Below are 17742 nucleotides of genomic sequence, written 5' to 3' on the forward strand. Positions count from 1 at the left end.
ATCAAATCTATTTTTCCAAGGCTCCTTGATCAAGAATTAGTGTTTTTAACATAGCCATGGCACTCTAGATTGAATTTTCAAATACGATTTTGTTTTAAGCGAAAATGTCAAAAATTGACATATTAAAGGTCGTTCTATTCAGAATGTCATTTTCTATCCAATAAGGTAAAAAAAATGGGGAGTGTACCGAGGGTGCTATTTAAAAATCAAAAGTTGTAGTCATTTCCGGTTAAACAGGAAGTGACAAAAAACAAGTGAATACGTCAATAATAAAAATACTTATAATCAATCCTAATTTATGTCATATACTAATATACCAAATCCCGTTTCTTAATCTGAAAAAATAAAAAAAATATAGGGGTGAGCCAATTTTGAGACGCACCCGTATATAGGTTTCGAAAATGTTTCCTATTTGTGGCATACCGTTTCCATTTTGTGTCAAGAAACATATTCAAAATTATTAGAAACATTACCTAAAATATGTCCAAAAATGCTGCTTCGGCAACTTTGTTGCTTTGCTTTTGTTGACAAGACACGTCAAAAAATAGATAGATGATTGAGAAAAGTTGACCATTTTGTAATAATAAAAGCTTTTTAAGTCAATATAGATGATGAAGACAAGGGAATAATTCGACTCTAATTGAAATAAATAATTCAGTTTTTGCAGACGACACATAAACTGTCTGGCCCTTCAAACGTGCTTCGTTTTATTTATTCTGTTAGTGATTTTTGGCCAAGGCAGCTGTTTTTCTACCTACCATTCCGAAGTCGCCCTCGCCTAATTTTTCCAGTAATCTCAATCGGTGTCTCGGAAAATCCAATAAGTGCACCACTCCCTCCAAGGGGGGACCCTCGGGCAGTTTTATCGGTGTAAATCGGCCTGGGGTAAAGTGTTGCTCCCTTCTTTCTCCCTAAAACAATAGAAAATGTATTATGTTAAGGTACGCACCGTATCGGAACGTTGTGCCTGAATTACGTAAGCCAAATTTCTGGAAAAGAGAAAAAAAAAAACATTTATACAAAGTGATCCAATTATTTCAAAATACATAAACTATAAATCTATATCCTTACTTTCGATAATTTTAAAAATATTTGAGAAATGTTTAGTAAAACGATTAATAAATTAGTTTTAAGATAATGAATTTTGAAATTTGATTTTTTTTTCTTGAATGAATCGCAGTTTGGCTTCAGAGAGAGGAAAAAGACAGCCAGCAATCCTTTATTTAATTTCAGAAATATTAGATTCTTTTCATCATTGTCAATATTGCGCAGTCTTTTTTCCAAGTTAAGGTTGATTCTCACTATACCTTCCATATCAGCTCCCTTCCGTTAAGTTAAAAAGATGTGTCTCATAATCTGCGAAGTTATGTATGTGAAATCGGCCTTGTTCGAATTTTCCTTCCATATCAGCTCCCTTCCGTTTCTCTTGCTTTTACATAAAATATTATATCATGTAAATGAATAGGACAATGCACACTATCCATTCCGTTTCCCTTCCGTTCCATATCCTTTCCTTCCATACATTTCTTGCCGGACGGACTGAAGCGTATCAGAAACAGCGTTGTCAAGTTCTTACATTTGTACCAGCTCAGTTAAAATTTTGCTGATATCTATTTATTCTTTCGCTTCTTAATTAAAACTATTACCTTTTTTAAAAGATACAATATTTTAAAATAAAACTTTTGTAATGATATACATTCTACAATAATAAGCATGGAACTGATACGGGACGGAAGCTTACATATGGCGTTAATACAATATAAATACGGAACGAATATGGAATGGAAACGGAAGGTATAATGAGAATCAACTTTTAGGAATACATTTGACTGTTTGGATTTGCAGATTTAAGGTTGATTCTTACTATACCTTCCATTCCATATCCATTCCATATCCGTTCCGTATTTTTTATTGTATTGACGTTATACGTAAGCTTCCGTTCCGTATTAGTTCCATACTTTTTATTGTACAATTTATATCATTACGAAAGTTTTATTTTAAAGATGTGTATCGTTTGAAAAAGGTAATAGTTTAATTAAGAGGTGAAAGAATAAATAAATATCAGCAAAATGTTAACAGAGCTGGTACAAATGAAAGAACTTGACAGCGCTGTTTCCAATTCGCTTCAGTCCGTCCTTCAAAAAAATGTATGGAAGGAAATGATATGGAACGAAAGGGAAACGGAACGTATAGTGTGCATTGTCCTATTCATTTACATGATATAATATTTTATGTAAACGGAAGGGAAACGGAAGGAAGCTGATATGGAAGGTATAGTGAGAGTCAACCTTTACTTGGAAAATCTTAAAGATTAAAATGTATGTAAGGTAAGTGTACCAGTAATCGTCACTGTACCAGTGTTCGTCACTTTCTCTGCCACATCACAGTTTTTTCAAATATTAAGGAATTTTTATATAGCACAATAATAAATTAAAATTATTTCACAGATTTGATATTATTATTATTATTATCAATTTCGCAACATGTGTATTTTATAATAGCTGGTCATAATTCGTTTCTGCATTGCTTTTTGGTACGTGATTGGGACGAAGTTGGTTCTGTGCTAGTTCTTTAACGTCTTTGTTAAGGCATCCAAACTTTTAAGATAGATTAGAAGTGTACAAAATTAGGTTTAATTATGCATGTTTTATATTAAATAACCTGTATAGATATTAAACTTGCTGCCTTTAGGCGATTATATTATAAGATTTTAGGAATATTTTTAGATTATTTTCGTTTGCCGATTACTAGATCTCTTAAAAGTGGTGGTGTCCTAATAATCGGAACATATGATGGTTACTGGTGCATGGAAGTAAAAATTAAAATTGCGTATAGATTAATTAGTTTTGTGGCTAAGTACTTATCTTTAATGGTGTTATTTTAAGCAATAAGAATATGCATACCAGTCACCGTTATATCAATTTGTTTCTGGATTTTACAGAAAATATATGTTGTAAAAAATGTCAAGTGGCCACATTTATTTATTATTTCCTGACATTGTCATTCATTTTGACACTTTAGTTTTGCATTACGAGTTTTTGGTTTAAATAAATAGTGTTGTGATGCTTTAAGCTTAAAAATGTTTACTAGCAGACCTTGCAGTCGAACATTGTTCTTTTTAGAACCTCTTTTAGTTTGAACTGTACAAGACAGCTTAATAGCCGTAAAAACTTATTGTAACTTTAGAATATTTTGAACGGGAAAGAGGCCCTTTATGTCCCTTAAGTGCTGTTAAGAAGGTGAGTTTTGTTAATGTAAATAATAACTGTTTATATATTTACTAGCTGAAGCCTGGCGCATCCACCACGACATCAGGAAAAAAAATACTTTTTTTTTAATTAAATGATAAACAAATATAAAATCCGGCGACGACAGTTTTTCGAAGAGCCAATTAGTTATCTTTTAGTAAAAAAGCAACTTTCGAGAGCAAGTCGTTACTTCAGTAGAGACGACACAGATAAACATTAGCATTTTAGATATGTAGATAATTAATTTATTTTTGTTTCCTAAAATATTTTGATTAAAAAAAAATGTAAAAATGGGCAACGTTGTGCCGGTCAAGCTTAATAATGTTGTTTTAAGGCATTAAAAATAAAATTTTTAAAAATGCGGACTCCAGTTTTTGTTTTCTAATTAAAGATGTGTTTTGAGTTATTTCAATTATTTATTTCAACAAAAATAGTTGTCAAATAAATTCAAAACAGGTTTTCGTATTCGAGATACAATACATTTTTTAAACGTCACTACGTAAAATAAAAATATCATATATTTATGCCTTCATTCGGCTTTTTCCTATATTCCCGCCAATAAATATACAGTCTTTATGACGAGGGCCTCATGCATTACAAATGGGCCCAAACTTACAAAAATGTGCACTTTCTTAAATAGACCGATAAATCTTCTTATAAATATTTTACGTGTCGCGGTAGGCACTCACACATATAACCGTTTCTACGCTGTGAAAATATTTAAATGAGGGTCGGTTTTAAATTTGAAAAATAATCAGAAGGGTGGATAAATTGAAGTGGAATGCGAGTTATTTAAATGCGCTTGAAAAGGAACAATTCAGGGTCGGACTGGCTATATACACATACATATGTCCAAAATTATTGCAATTTATGCTTCGCAAAATCAAAAGACGTTCCAGGAAATATTAACTAATAAAGTGGGTCAACTTTCGTTTATCTGAAATCAGTTATTAGAAAAAAAAAATTGTCTTTAAAAAGCTACTGTGAACCACTGAAAACACAAAATTTACTGCAGAAATGCGTAATTTCCAAATTTCGCACTTTAGAATAACTGGAATCTGCTATAAAAAATACATTTTGCGTTTTATTCTTAATATTTTTCTGAACATATAAACACAAAAATTTTCCTGCGGAAATAAGCTGTCTTTATTTTCTAAGGAAATTTAATAGAGAATAGCTGAAATCAGTTATATAAAAAATAAATATATTTTTGCCTTTTAGAAGCATTCACGAATTGAGGAAAATAAAAATTTTCCTGCGGAAATAAACTGTATCCATTTTCTGAGGAAATTTAATAGACTTTAGAATAGCTGAAATCAGTTATATAAAAAATAAATATATTTTTGCCTTCTAGAAGCGTTTATAAACTCAGGAACCAAAAAAAAAGCATTTAAAAGTGTCTAGAATGCTAACCAATCTAATAATAATTTTACAAAATCACAGTTAATTATTAAAATATAAAAACCACAGTTAACACCCTCCACAAAGAAAAGCTAACCAAAGCAACCCAAATCCTAACCAATCTAATAATATTTTTGCAAAATCACAGTTAATTATTAAAATATAAAAACCACAGCTTAACACCCTCCACAAAGAAAAGCTAACCAAAGCAACCCAAATGCTAACCAATCTAATATTTTTGCAAAATCACAGTTAATTATTAAAATATAAAAGAAAACTGCATGATCCAATGATTTTTTGTTTTGAATCAGTCCTATTTACGTAAAGGTTTAATAAAAAACAAGAATAAGTGCAACATTCCGAGGTATTTACAGTTTACAAGAACCTGTATTATCTATTCTACAAGAATTGTTATTCCTCCTTAAGATGTTTTACCCCACCCAGCACCCCTATTCGCTCCCGGGTCCCGTAAGCTTCTAAACTGAAAAATATATGAAAAACAAAGTGCACAAAATGACATTGACACATTTCCGCAGGAATTTTTTTGTATTTCTTTGCTCGTAAAGGCTCGTATAAAACAAATATAAGTTCATTTTTGATGTAACTGATTTCGGCTATTCTAAAGTCAAAGCATTTTTTTATGTAAAATAAAAATAAAAAATTTCCGCAGACACTTTTTTGTGTTTTTATGTTTAGAAAAATGTCTAAAACACACACCGAAGACTAGTTTTGATGTAACAGATTTCGGCTATACTAAAGTCCGAAAAATGAAAATGACGCATTTCCGCAGGAAAGTTTTTGTATATTTGTACTCCTAACGCCTGCTAGAACGCATATATAAAGTCATTTTTTATATAACAGATTTCACCTAAACGAAAGTTGAACCAATAAAGTTAATCATTGTATAGTTTAGACCACATGAAATAAGAGAGATAATTTGTTAGAACTAATAAATAATTTTCAAAATTTAAAAACCTATGTGAAAACGCTCCATCTGAAAGCGCTGTTAGCAGTTAAAAACGATAAATAAATATGTATTATATAATCAGAGTTTATCGAAAATAAATGTTGGTATAGTTTTTCATATTAGTTCGTGATTAGAAATTGCACCGTACCGTTTATTAATATTAGAATAATCAAGTGTGTGTTCTTTTCATTGGGGGCATAACTTCTTATAATGCAAAGAATGCGAATTTTAAATTGCTGTGTTGTAGTCAAATGCAGAAACAATTCGAACAATTTATGTGTGGTTTTAGTTTCCTCAGGTTTCCAGCGTGACCCAGGTACGTTGCTAGGTTTAACATACAATTATTATAAGATGTTAGGTGTTATGTATAGACTAATTGGCAAAATATCTACCGGTAATAGGAGTTACGTTATATAATCACAAATGTTTTGATAACTAGAACTATAAATACATCTAAAAAAATACATTATCCAACTAATATCTTTAAAATTAATAAATTAAAATTTATAGAATTGCATTCCTTTTAGACTTTAATAACAAGATAAAATGTCTTTAATATAAATACTACATAATACACTAAGAGTATTTGTAGTTTTCCTTAAACCTGTCAAAATCTTCCGTATCTCGTTGGACATGCATAAATTATTGCTTATATCATATATATTACATATTGTTTATTTCAATAAAATTAAAAAAAAGAAGATTATTCAGACTAATTAATAATTTTTAACTAATATTTTTTCGACATACGACTCGATTTATGCTTTGGATCATTATCTTGCTGAAATATCTAGGTTAAAGGCAAATTATCATCAGCAAACGGAATCATCACTTTTTTTAAGATGTCCAAATAAATAAATCGATCCATTGTTCCTTCTATTACATGCAGTGGTCCGATGCCATAACCCGAGAACCATCCCTATACCATGCAAGATCCACCAAACCACCACCATGCTTTACAGTGGTCTTGGTATACTTTGGATCAAATCTTTTCCCTTCTGGGCGATGTATCTACGATATACCATCGGATCCAAATATATTGAATTTACTTTCATCTGAAAACCGGACCTTTTTCCAGTCATTCGTCGACCAGTGCAATTTTTTTGCAAAGGTATGTCGGGTCTTCTGGTTCTTTTTACTGATGAGTGTTTTTTTGGCTTCTCTTCTGCTAAATAATCTTGCTTCCCTTAGCCTTCTTTAGATCGTATTTAAGCTTATATTGACACCAGGTAGTTCACTCAAAATTTGATTTGCCGATTTATGCGGATTAGTTAAGGCGATTTTTTTAATTATCATTTCAATTTTTTTCGTTGTTTTCCTTGGCCGACCACTTTTTTAATAGTCTTTAAGGAATTGCGAGTTTTGAAATTGGAAATCGTTTTGCTAATGACAGACTTATGCAAATTAAACATTGTGCTTATGTCCATTTGCCGTACACCATTTCGATGTGCGTTGATGATTTTTTCGCGAAGATTCTGATCAAATAACATAACATTGGTTTCTTTATTTATGTCCCTTCAAAAATATTTGTGTCCATTTCATAAAATAAACACCTGATAAGATAAATTTGGAATGTGGCAAAAAAATGGTATTGTTAAAAGGAAATACACACAACCAAACTTATATGGAATCACTCTTTATTTTTGACTAAATTTCTTGCAAGGATAAAAATTGGTATACAACTTTAAGATAAGGCTTTTTGTTGTAAATAAACATGATAATAAAGAATAAACGACTGCTGCGATTTATTTTCTTTTGAATTTTGTGTTCAGTAGTAAAATCACGACTGTCCGGTAATTCTAATTCAAATCAAAAAAATTAAAAAATGTCTTATGTTGGATTAACAGATGTATAGAGGGGAAGAATTATTGCTCTCACTGAACAAGGAATGCTCCAGAGAGACGTAGCAGAGATAGTAGGCGTTACCCAGGGTGTTGTATCGTAAACATATGCAAGGTACTTGGAATTAGGAACACACAAGGATAGGTCCAGACAAAGTCGTCAAAGAGTCACAACTGAACAACAAGACCCCTTTGTGTGCTAAATTGTTAGAATAAATCCCAATGTTTCTCATCCAGAGCTACAAAGACAACGTTTCAGTTAAAACCATAAGAAAAAGACTTCGTGCACGAGGGTTTTACAGTAGGTGGGAGTTACGGATCTCACAGTTATCTCGGCAAAATAAAATTGACCGGCTAAATTAATGCCTTCAACATCAAAACTGGACAACTGAGAATTGGCAAAATGTTCTTTTTTCGGATGAGACCAGAATTGGCCTAAGATCAGATAACCATCGAATTCGGGTTCTCAGAGCTCCAGGAAGACGCGCGAGACTTCAGGCTGTCAAATCTGTACCAAAATATAAAGGAGGAACTGTAATGTTCTGGGGAGGTATTATACTGGGAGCAAAAACTCTATTGCTACCACTTCAACAAATTTTAACGAGTCGGAGATATGTTGATTTGGTGCTAGAACCAATCGTTACTCTTTGGAGAGCTGCAATTGTGGATAATTTTAACTTCATGCACGATAGTGCACCTCCCCATACCAGCAGAGTGACTAGAGAACGCCTTGAAACGGAAGGCGTCATAGTTTTGGACTGGCCTGCCTATTTACTAGATCTAAACCCTATCGAATACTTGTGGCACAAGCTCAAAAGAAGGGTTAGAGCTCGTCGAAACAATCCAGGAAATCTCGCACAGCTTATTGATGCAGCATTAGCAGAATGGAAAAACATGCCCCAAGACAACGTTGATAATTTAATAAAAAGCATGCCAGCGCGGATAGAAGCTTGCATAATGGCTAGAGGTGGCAACAAGGATTATTAAAATTATCAATTTTCTTTTTGTTTATGCTTTTTGGTCATTAAAAATTTAAATCTTAAGTTCGTTTCAAAAACCAAAAAAAATACCATATTGTTTATTTTGGGAACTGATTAATTTTTTTTATTGCTATATGAATTATTTTTCATTAGAAGTCATTGGTAAGGACTGAGTTTTATTCATAAACACAACATTTTCATACATCTCAAAAATTATGAAAAATAATAGTTGATTCCATATAAGTTTGGTTGTGTATATGTTAAAAGCAAACATTATTTTAAATATTGGAGGTTTTTGAAATCCGACAAGTTATAAAACGTTTCTCTACTTTTGTCTGATAGTGTATGTGCACGTCAAATTTTACAAAATATCGTGAAAAAATCTAGGTATTTAAATCTTTAGCCTCAATGTCAAAAATATTCTCAAAATCATAATGGCATCAGTCCAACCCTGAAACAGTTAGATAAAATGTATTAAAAGGCCGTTCGGAGGCAATTTGATAAACCCCGCCGCATAAAAGATTCCGCAGCTTTTTATTCATTTTTTTTTAATATCGCCGGGTTTGATTTGTTATTGAGTTTTTAAAATGTGGGATATTTTGAATGAAGTATAAATTAGTTCGAAAACGGTTATTAATTAAAAATTGAATCAACCTGCAATGTTTGTTGTAAATAACAGCTGAAATTTTTAACAGAGTTCAATTTTAGATAGATTGCCAAAAAATACTAAGCCTCTATTTTTTAGTTTTGTAGGCTTGGTGCATTCTCCGCCGGTGCTGCCACCATCGGAGAAAATCGTAAAGAGCCGGCATATAAATACACGGGCTTAAATAGCGTGTATATGAAAAATTTATTATGTAATTATGAATGTGTTAGGAAGTATAACTTGTGGAAATTCTAAAAATAAAAATATAAAAGTGAATATTTTGATATCTTCAGGGTCTAACTTGTATTATAATTTATTATTCAAGCTAATAAAACTTTTTAGATGAGTTCAACTACGGTAGCTAGCATAGTTCTACGGGACATACCTAATTGTGGCTATTTCGGTTATAACACATTTTTTTAAAGGTATTACATAATTATAATTTTTATATTTTATCCTCTCATAGTAAATGTCTATTTAAATCTCTTATTATATGTAACTTATATACTATATAAATACATATACTACGACTTATACCGTGTGCGTCACAAAAGTGTCTCACCCCTATAACTTTTATATTTTTTCAGATAAAAAAACGAGATTTGGTATGTTAGTATATGACATAAATTAGAATTGATTGCGGAAATAAGTACAACTTTGGTGTTTTTTTACTTTATTCTATAGAAAATGACTTTCTGAATAGAATGACATATCATATGTCAATTTTTGACATTCTCGCTTAATAAAAAATCTTATTTTAAAATTCAATCTACAGTGCCATAGCTGTTAAATGATAAAAACACTAATTTTTAATCAAGAAACCTTGGAAAAATAGATTTGATCGTGAAATGTTTTTAGTGTCTTGTCCTGGCCAGTTAGAAAATGCTTAAATCGTATTTTAAAAATATTAAAAATTGACAACTACGACACTATGAACCCTTCCCGGACATAAACGGTACATTGTGAGACAGAAAATTGTAGAGAGAAACAAGCCCTATAACATAGGATACAACATTTTAATGAACAGTGCTTTCCATAAAATGAATAAAATGAAAAATATACGAAATAATATACATGTACTGGTTTCTTTCGAAAATCGACAACTATGAAATTATGAACCCTTCCCCGACACAAACTGTACTTTGTGAGACAGGAAACTGTAGAGAGAAACAAGCCCTATAATATAGGATACAACATTTTAATGAACAGTGCTCTCCATAAAATCAACAAAATGAAAAATATACGAAATAATATACATGTACTGATTTCTTTTGAAAATCGACAACTGTGAAACTATGAACCCTTCCCGGACACAAACGGTACATTGTGAGGCAGGAAATTATAGAGAGAAACAAGCCCTATAACATAGGATACAACATTTTAATGAACAGTGCTTTCCATAAAGTGAATATGATGAAAAATATACGAAATAATATACATGTACTGATTTCTTTCGAAAATCGACAACTATGAAACTATGAACCCTTCCCCGACACAAACTGTTCTTTGTGAGACAGGAAACTGTAGAGAGAAACAAGCCCTATAATATAGGATACAACATTTTAATGAACAGTGCTTTCCATAAAATCAATAAAATGAAAATTTGGACATTTTATTACGAATAATTTGATACCACACACTTGGTGTTTTGAGTCAAAAAAACTTTCGTTACAAACCGCAAGTTATAATGTCAAATACACCATATGCGAAAATGTCAAAATTTTACATATGATATGTCATTCTATCCAGAATGTTATTTTCTATCGAGTAAAGTAAAAAAATACCGAGGGTGCCATTTAAAAATCAAAAGTTGTAGTCATTTCCGGTGAAACAGGAAGTGACCGAAAAAAATGAATATTTCAATCAGTCCTAATTTGTCGTATATTATGTCGTATACTAACACACCAAATCTCGTTTTTTAACTGAAAAAATAAAAAAGTTATAGGGGTGAGCCACTTTTGAGACGCACCCGGTGTATCTCTTAAATTCCTTGATAGGACACTAATTTGAAAGAGAAATATGTTGTACTAAAATAACGTCATTAAATGCTATTATTACTTATATTGTTAATAAAAAAAAGTTTCAGGAATAATCTCAGAATATCACCGTCACTTTTTTCTGTCTTCATTCATACTTTTTCATTTCTATTTAAGAATAAATGAACTATTTTATTTTGTTATTGGAGCCCAGTTGGCAATCGCCACCCTGACTATATCACCAGTCCGACCCTGGATTTATCCCACCAACTCTTTATTCAGTGATACGATATTAAATTATTAAGGGAGAAATTATTCTAATTGTATATATTTCAAATAAATACTTTTCAACATATTTGGAATATAATGCTAATAAATTATAATTAAACATTTCAGTTATATTGCTTTTAACTTACTTTAGCCGCAGCTGTAAAAACATTTAACCATACCCACATAAAATATTATCGTAACAATTTTACGATTGTGTACGTACCGGCACCGCTGTCCCATTATATACGGCATCGTAAAAGTATGGCCTTTACATAAAAACAGAAATGTCATATATAATGACACGCATAAGCTGGATTTATACCTTCACGGACCGGGGCATAAAACCATTCTTAGATGGGAGAATAATTGGTTTATTAAGTTTTTCCTAACAAAGTCTAGAAGAATATATATCAATGATACATCATATTTAATAGCGTCAAAAATTCTTATTCAAAAATGGTGTACCTACTAAAAATTACTTTTTTTGCAATAAGTATAGCCCAAATAAAAACAACTTCTTCAAAAAAGTCTTCTGAGTATTTCGCCATGGTACATACATACTGCCATTACTCGCTGACAAGTATTTGACATGTATCAGAAGATGGTCACGCAAGGCGTTTTCTTTCATGAGCTTTTCTGTGACTGAAAAACCGGATACGTGATGTTATCTGTCTACCGCACTCCGGACATTCAAAAATCTCATTGCTTTGTTGCCTCTTTACTTTTTGGTTGTCACTGTTAACTGAGTTTACAATTCTTCTCCAATGAGTTCTATTGTGATCTGCTTCTTCCCACATCTCTTCTTACCGTCTACAAGCTTACCGGAAAGCAGAGATTTTGGTATGCGATTTTTTTGCATTCTGCATACGTGACCAGTCCATCTTAAGCGGAATTTTGTAACCATGACTTACCGATACATTTGAGACACAATGGAACCATTTGATTCTTGAGGGTTGTCTAAGGTGTCTCTGTTGCAACTTGTTTCATGCGTTCATGTGTCGGCGATACGGCCACCCAGGTTTCGCTCCCATAAACAAACAACATGGTTGGGATTATTATTGCTCGTATTATTATGTACACTGCAAGTTTCGTTTTTGTGCTCAAGTCATGGTTGTAGAAAACCCTGTCTTTTAATTTCCAGAACGCCCTTAAGGCGCTGCTAATCCTGTGCTGAATTTCAGAGTCGATACTGGCCTTTTTTGAAACCAAACTGCCGAGGTAATTGAATTCCGCTACATATTCCAATAGTTCTCCGATTTTTATAGCATTGTTGTGATCCTATGGGGGAGTGCACATGATTTTAGCTTTGTCGATGTTTAGCTTAACACCCAAAGCCTCGTATACCCAGGTATATGTGTTCAACATTTCTTGTAATTGCTGTAACGTTTTTGCAATTAGAGCGCAATCATCAGCGTATTGAAGTTCTGTCATGAATTTTGTACGTGTTTTTACCCTGAGTCTTTTTATGTTAAACAGACCGCCACGCCACGCCGTCGTATTTGTATCTAATGCCCAATCCTCTCTCCTGCAGTTTGCTGTCCAATATAATGGAGAGCGCTGCCATGAATATGTTGAATAGGAGAGGCACTAAGACACATCCGTTGTCTAAAGTGTCTCTGTTGCAACTTGTTTCATGCGTTCATGTGTCGGCGGTACAGCACTCAGTTTTCACTCCCATACAACATGGTGGGAATTATTATTGCTCGTATTATTATGTACACTGCAAGTTTCGTTTTTGTGCTCATGTTTGTCATGGTTGTAGAAAACCCTGTCTTTTAATTTTCAGAACGCCCTTAAGGCGCTGCTAATCCTGTGCTGAATTTCAAAGTCGACACTGGCCTTTTCTCAAACCAAACTGCCGAGGTAATTGAATTCCGCTACATATTCCAATAGTTCTTCTCCGATTTTTATAGCATTGTTGTGATCCTCTGGGGGAGTGCACATCATTTTAGTTTTGTCGATGTTTAGCTAACACCCAAAGCCTCATCAGGCAATCATCAGCGTATTGACGTTCTGTGATGAATTTTGTACGTGTTTTTGCCCTGAGTCTTTTGCCCAATCCTCTCTCCTGCAGTTTGCTGTCCACTATAATGGAGAGCGCTGCCATGAATATGTTGAATAGGAGAGGCGCTAAGACACATCCTTGCCGAGCTCCTGTATTTGTTAGAAAAGGATCGCTCAGTGATTCATGATGTGACACTCTTGTTGTTATGGAGACTTTTACACACTGTAAGAAATTTGTTGGATGCTCCGAACTTTTTTATAATTGCCCAAAGTGCATCTGTTCACAGAGGCGAAGGCTTTTGTTAGGTCGAATAATGCAATAATAATAAAGTCGATAGCCAATAGTGAAATTCCCCGGTAATTTCAGCAGTCTGATGCACTTCCTTTGTTCTTAAATATATTCACTATATTCGCGTTGCAAAAGTCGTGAGGTACCTCTCCACTTTCCCATATGACATCGAAGAGAGCCTTAAGATGAGCAATAAGTTCTTTACTTGTACACTTATAGATTTCCACCGGAATCGCGTCACAGCCAGCTGATTTGTTGTTTTTAATCTGTTTTATGGAGGCCTTTATTTCCTGTTCTGTTATTAGGATATCTAATACACCGAGGCTGTTGTTCATTTTCGCCATTGTAAGGAAATCTACAAAATAAAATAGTTATTTTTTGTAAACACCGCTGTTCCAAAACACCGCTTAATCCAGCGGAACTTGTTCGCGGTGGTTTACCAATACAACAAATTTGCCTAACGATCAAAAAATGCTTAACGTTTAATTAAAGTATATCTCCTCCCGTCGTCAGAAGCAAAAAAACAAAGAATACAAGGTATATAATTTAAGGTAAGGTTTTGGCATTTGCATAGGTTTGCATTGTTACCGTTTCAGTTTTGATTTAAATAGATGCAGTTTTTCTTAAATTCGTTAAAATCGGCTTGTTCAAATTGTTCAAATTTGGCATGTGTATTTAGCATTCGTAGACCTATAAAAACAGGGGAGATACTATTTGGACAGTTCAAAATTTGCATGGGGTTTCCTACGCTTCCAACGACGATGCACTTCCCGGTATACATTTAAAGTAGTAGTGGGAACTATCGAATAAATACTACTATCGAAACATTCGATAGTTGCAATTCATTAGAATAATTCGATAGCTAAAACTATTCGAATAAAAATTATCGAATATATGCGTCATCTGCCTTGAAATATTGTATTCTAGTAATTCGGCAGCAAAAACCATTCATTTATTCGTCAGGATTATAATAAAATATAATCTGGATTTTAGCTAAACGCCCGGCGACGTAGGTTTCCTTCCTAGACTACACTGCAATAATTCTTTTTATTTTGGATGTAGGAAAATGATTTTTAATGTTTTTAAGCAAATACTGGTTTAATAAATTATAATAACAGTAATAATTTGTTATACCTATTAACAACAAAATTTAAAATCATGAAATATAAACATTTATTTATTTTTTAAGTAGTAGCAAAATATAAACAACAAATTAGAAGTCAAAATTATTTATATTAGATCCTATTTGAAAATAATATAGTCTCTAAATTTTTGGCAACGTTGGTTTATTATATAATAATAATTACAGAATTTATTTGTTATTTTAACAACAAATTTTAAAATCTTAAAATATAAACATTTATCAATTTTCTAAGCATGCAGTGTAATGGAAGGAAAATATAAATAAAAAATTAAAAATCGAAATTATTTATATTACTTTTTATTACTTTATATTACTATTTAAAAATAATATTATTTACTTTTACTGACATAAATGAAATATTTCTTCGCAAAAAACTACATGTAGGAGAATTAGCATAAACAAAATACAAATTCGTTAACTTTTTTTTTAAATCGCTACGTGTAAAAATTTCAATTTAATTTTCTCACCCCAAAATTTGAGTTCGATAACCACATTACTTAAATACCTATGATTATTAAAGTTCGACTAATTCATATTATTAAAACATCTAAAATACAAATATGTATTTTTAAAATTAATTGTAAGTTCATCTCATTTCTCTTAAAAATTGCTTCTTCTCAAAATTTCCCATTAAAAAAATAGATCACATACCATATAAAAATAAATAATTACAGAAATTGAAAGATCGACCAAGATAGTCGTGGCTCAACGATAACCATTTAGTCGCAGGGTGAGGTTGTCACACATGCTTTAGTATACAAATGAATGAATGATTTTATTCGAATAAAACCATTCAATAGTTGGAATCATTCATTCAGTAACCTTTCGATAGTTTAATTCATTGGATAGTTCCCATCGCTAACTTAAAGTTTAATATCTAGTAAAAATTGTATTTTTTTATTTTATTTTCTTTTTGGATTGTTAGCTGCTACAATAATTTTTAAAACCTGAAGTGAAGAATTTCGGAAATTTGAAGTTGAACCAAAAATTAAGGCAACAAAATATAATGCAACTTTCCAAATAACAACAGTTCCCTTGAGTATTTGTGGAAAACCCTTACCTAAAATTACTTTTTCGAGCGAATAAAGAGAAAAACGAGCAAGGAAATAATAGGAATTTATAGCTTATATAATTTCAGAAGGACTGTCCGACATAGAGAAATAAAAGTTCTTCCGGCATGGCAAGATAATAGAAATTTTATTAGGTCCTTATGTCATTTATCTTTTATCAACGTAAGGAGAGGGATTCTCGAACAATTTTCACTGTTGTTTGGTGGGGACAGGTCGGAAAATATTATTTATTGTTTCTGTGTTACTTACATACATCGTACATTTTTGACGATCCTATAGTTTAAGTACTGTTGTATTTATATGGAATGGAGTTAATAAATCTAATCATATACAGGGTTGTTCACCACATACGACACGGAGTATTGTAACTAAACGATTAGATTATTACAAATTGTAAGTTTTGGGTTCGTTGAAGGACTATTAGAGCTACAATTTTAAAATATTTTTACAAGATACAGAGTGTCCCAAATAGGTAAAAAATATTATAGTTGTATTTTTTTAAATAGAACACCCTGTATATTATTCTATTTTTAGATTCTACGATTGAAATAAAGGTAAATTTGATTAAGGTTTATCACACCTAAACCTTACCGTTTTTGAAATATTTTCAATTTTATGAAATTGCAGTAAAAAATTTAAGGCTTTATTTCTCCAAGGGTATCAAAGTTTTTAGTACTAAATATTTACTGAAGATTATTTATTGATCAGATATTGTGTTGCAATAATAAAAATTTTATTACCTTATACAGAGTGTCCAAAAATGTATATTAAATAATTACTAGCTTTAAACGGCAATAACTTGTTTAATTTAAATAGAACACCCTATATATTTTACGTCAATCAGATGCACAATGTAATTGTCTATCAAATTGTATTGTTCCATTTTTTACCCACCTCTTCAAGTTTTCATAGAAAATGCATTTTCTTATAATTTAGACCTCATTTATCGCTATACCCATGGAATATTGACATTTTAGCTTATTTTTAAAGATATAACAAATTTTCAAAGGGTACAGATACTAATATTGTCGATATATCTAGTTCGCTTATTTAATTAAAAAATAAAAAAACTGTTTAAATATTTTTTGTTAAAGAGGACCAATTAATATGATCCCAGTATTCAAACTACATTATTTGACTGTTTACGTTGTAGTAATAATTGCTCCAAATACTAAAACTGAATTTTGTGTGTGTATTAGACAGTGTGGTAAAAAGCAATACCTTATAAATTTTACTTCATTTATTGACGAATGCTTATTTAGAAAAACACAAACATTCATTTTTATAACTTATTATTATATTGATTTCTGAGCCAAATCCACATTTATTTAGAATTATTTTTTAATTAAAACAATTTATAAGTATGTAATTAACTAATTTTTGGTGTTTTTGGTAGGAAATAATGATGGTATATTTAATTGGTATACTCTTTTATAAATATTTAAATAGTTTATTTTGTATGCCAATGGGCTTGCAATATTTACCACCTGTACATTTTGTACATATTATGGTGCTATAAAAAAATCTGAAATGTCAATATTCCATGGGTATAGTGATAAATGAGGCCTAAATTATAAAAAAATGCATTTTCTACGAAAACTTGAAGAGATGGGTAAAAAATGGTATAATAAAATTTGATAGACAATAACATTGTGCATCTGATTTACGTAAAATATATAAGGTGTTCCATTTAAATTAAACAAGTTATTGCCGTTTAAAGCTAGTAATTATTTAGTATACATTTTTGGACACTCTGTATAAGGTAGTAAAATTTTTATTATTACAACACAATATCTGATCAATAAATAATCTTCAATAAATATTTGGTATTAAAAACTTTGATACCCTGGGAGAAATAAAGCCTTAAAATTTTTACTGCAATTTCATAAAATTGAAAATATTTCAA

General features: G+C 31.5%; 1 protein-coding gene across 1 annotated transcript in view; it reads right to left on the reverse strand.

The window, feature by feature from the left end:
* The window catches only part of LOC115887290 (discoidin domain-containing receptor 2-like), a 523559-nt gene that overhangs the window by 19031 nt on the left and 486786 nt on the right, over window positions 1-17742 (reverse strand). Inside the window, exon 16 of the mRNA XM_030906681.1 lies at window positions 759-911. Within this exon, the coding sequence (XP_030762541.1) occupies window positions 759-911 (153 nt within the window). The remainder of the gene's footprint in view (window positions 1-758; window positions 912-17742) is intronic.

The sequence above is a fragment of the Sitophilus oryzae genome, unplaced genomic scaffold, assembly GCF_002938485.1.
Source record: "Sitophilus oryzae breed Bouriz unplaced genomic scaffold, Soryzae_2.0 scaffold_562_pilon_pilon, whole genome shotgun sequence".
NCBI classification, from domain to species: Eukaryota; Metazoa; Arthropoda; class Insecta; order Coleoptera; family Curculionidae; genus Sitophilus; species Sitophilus oryzae.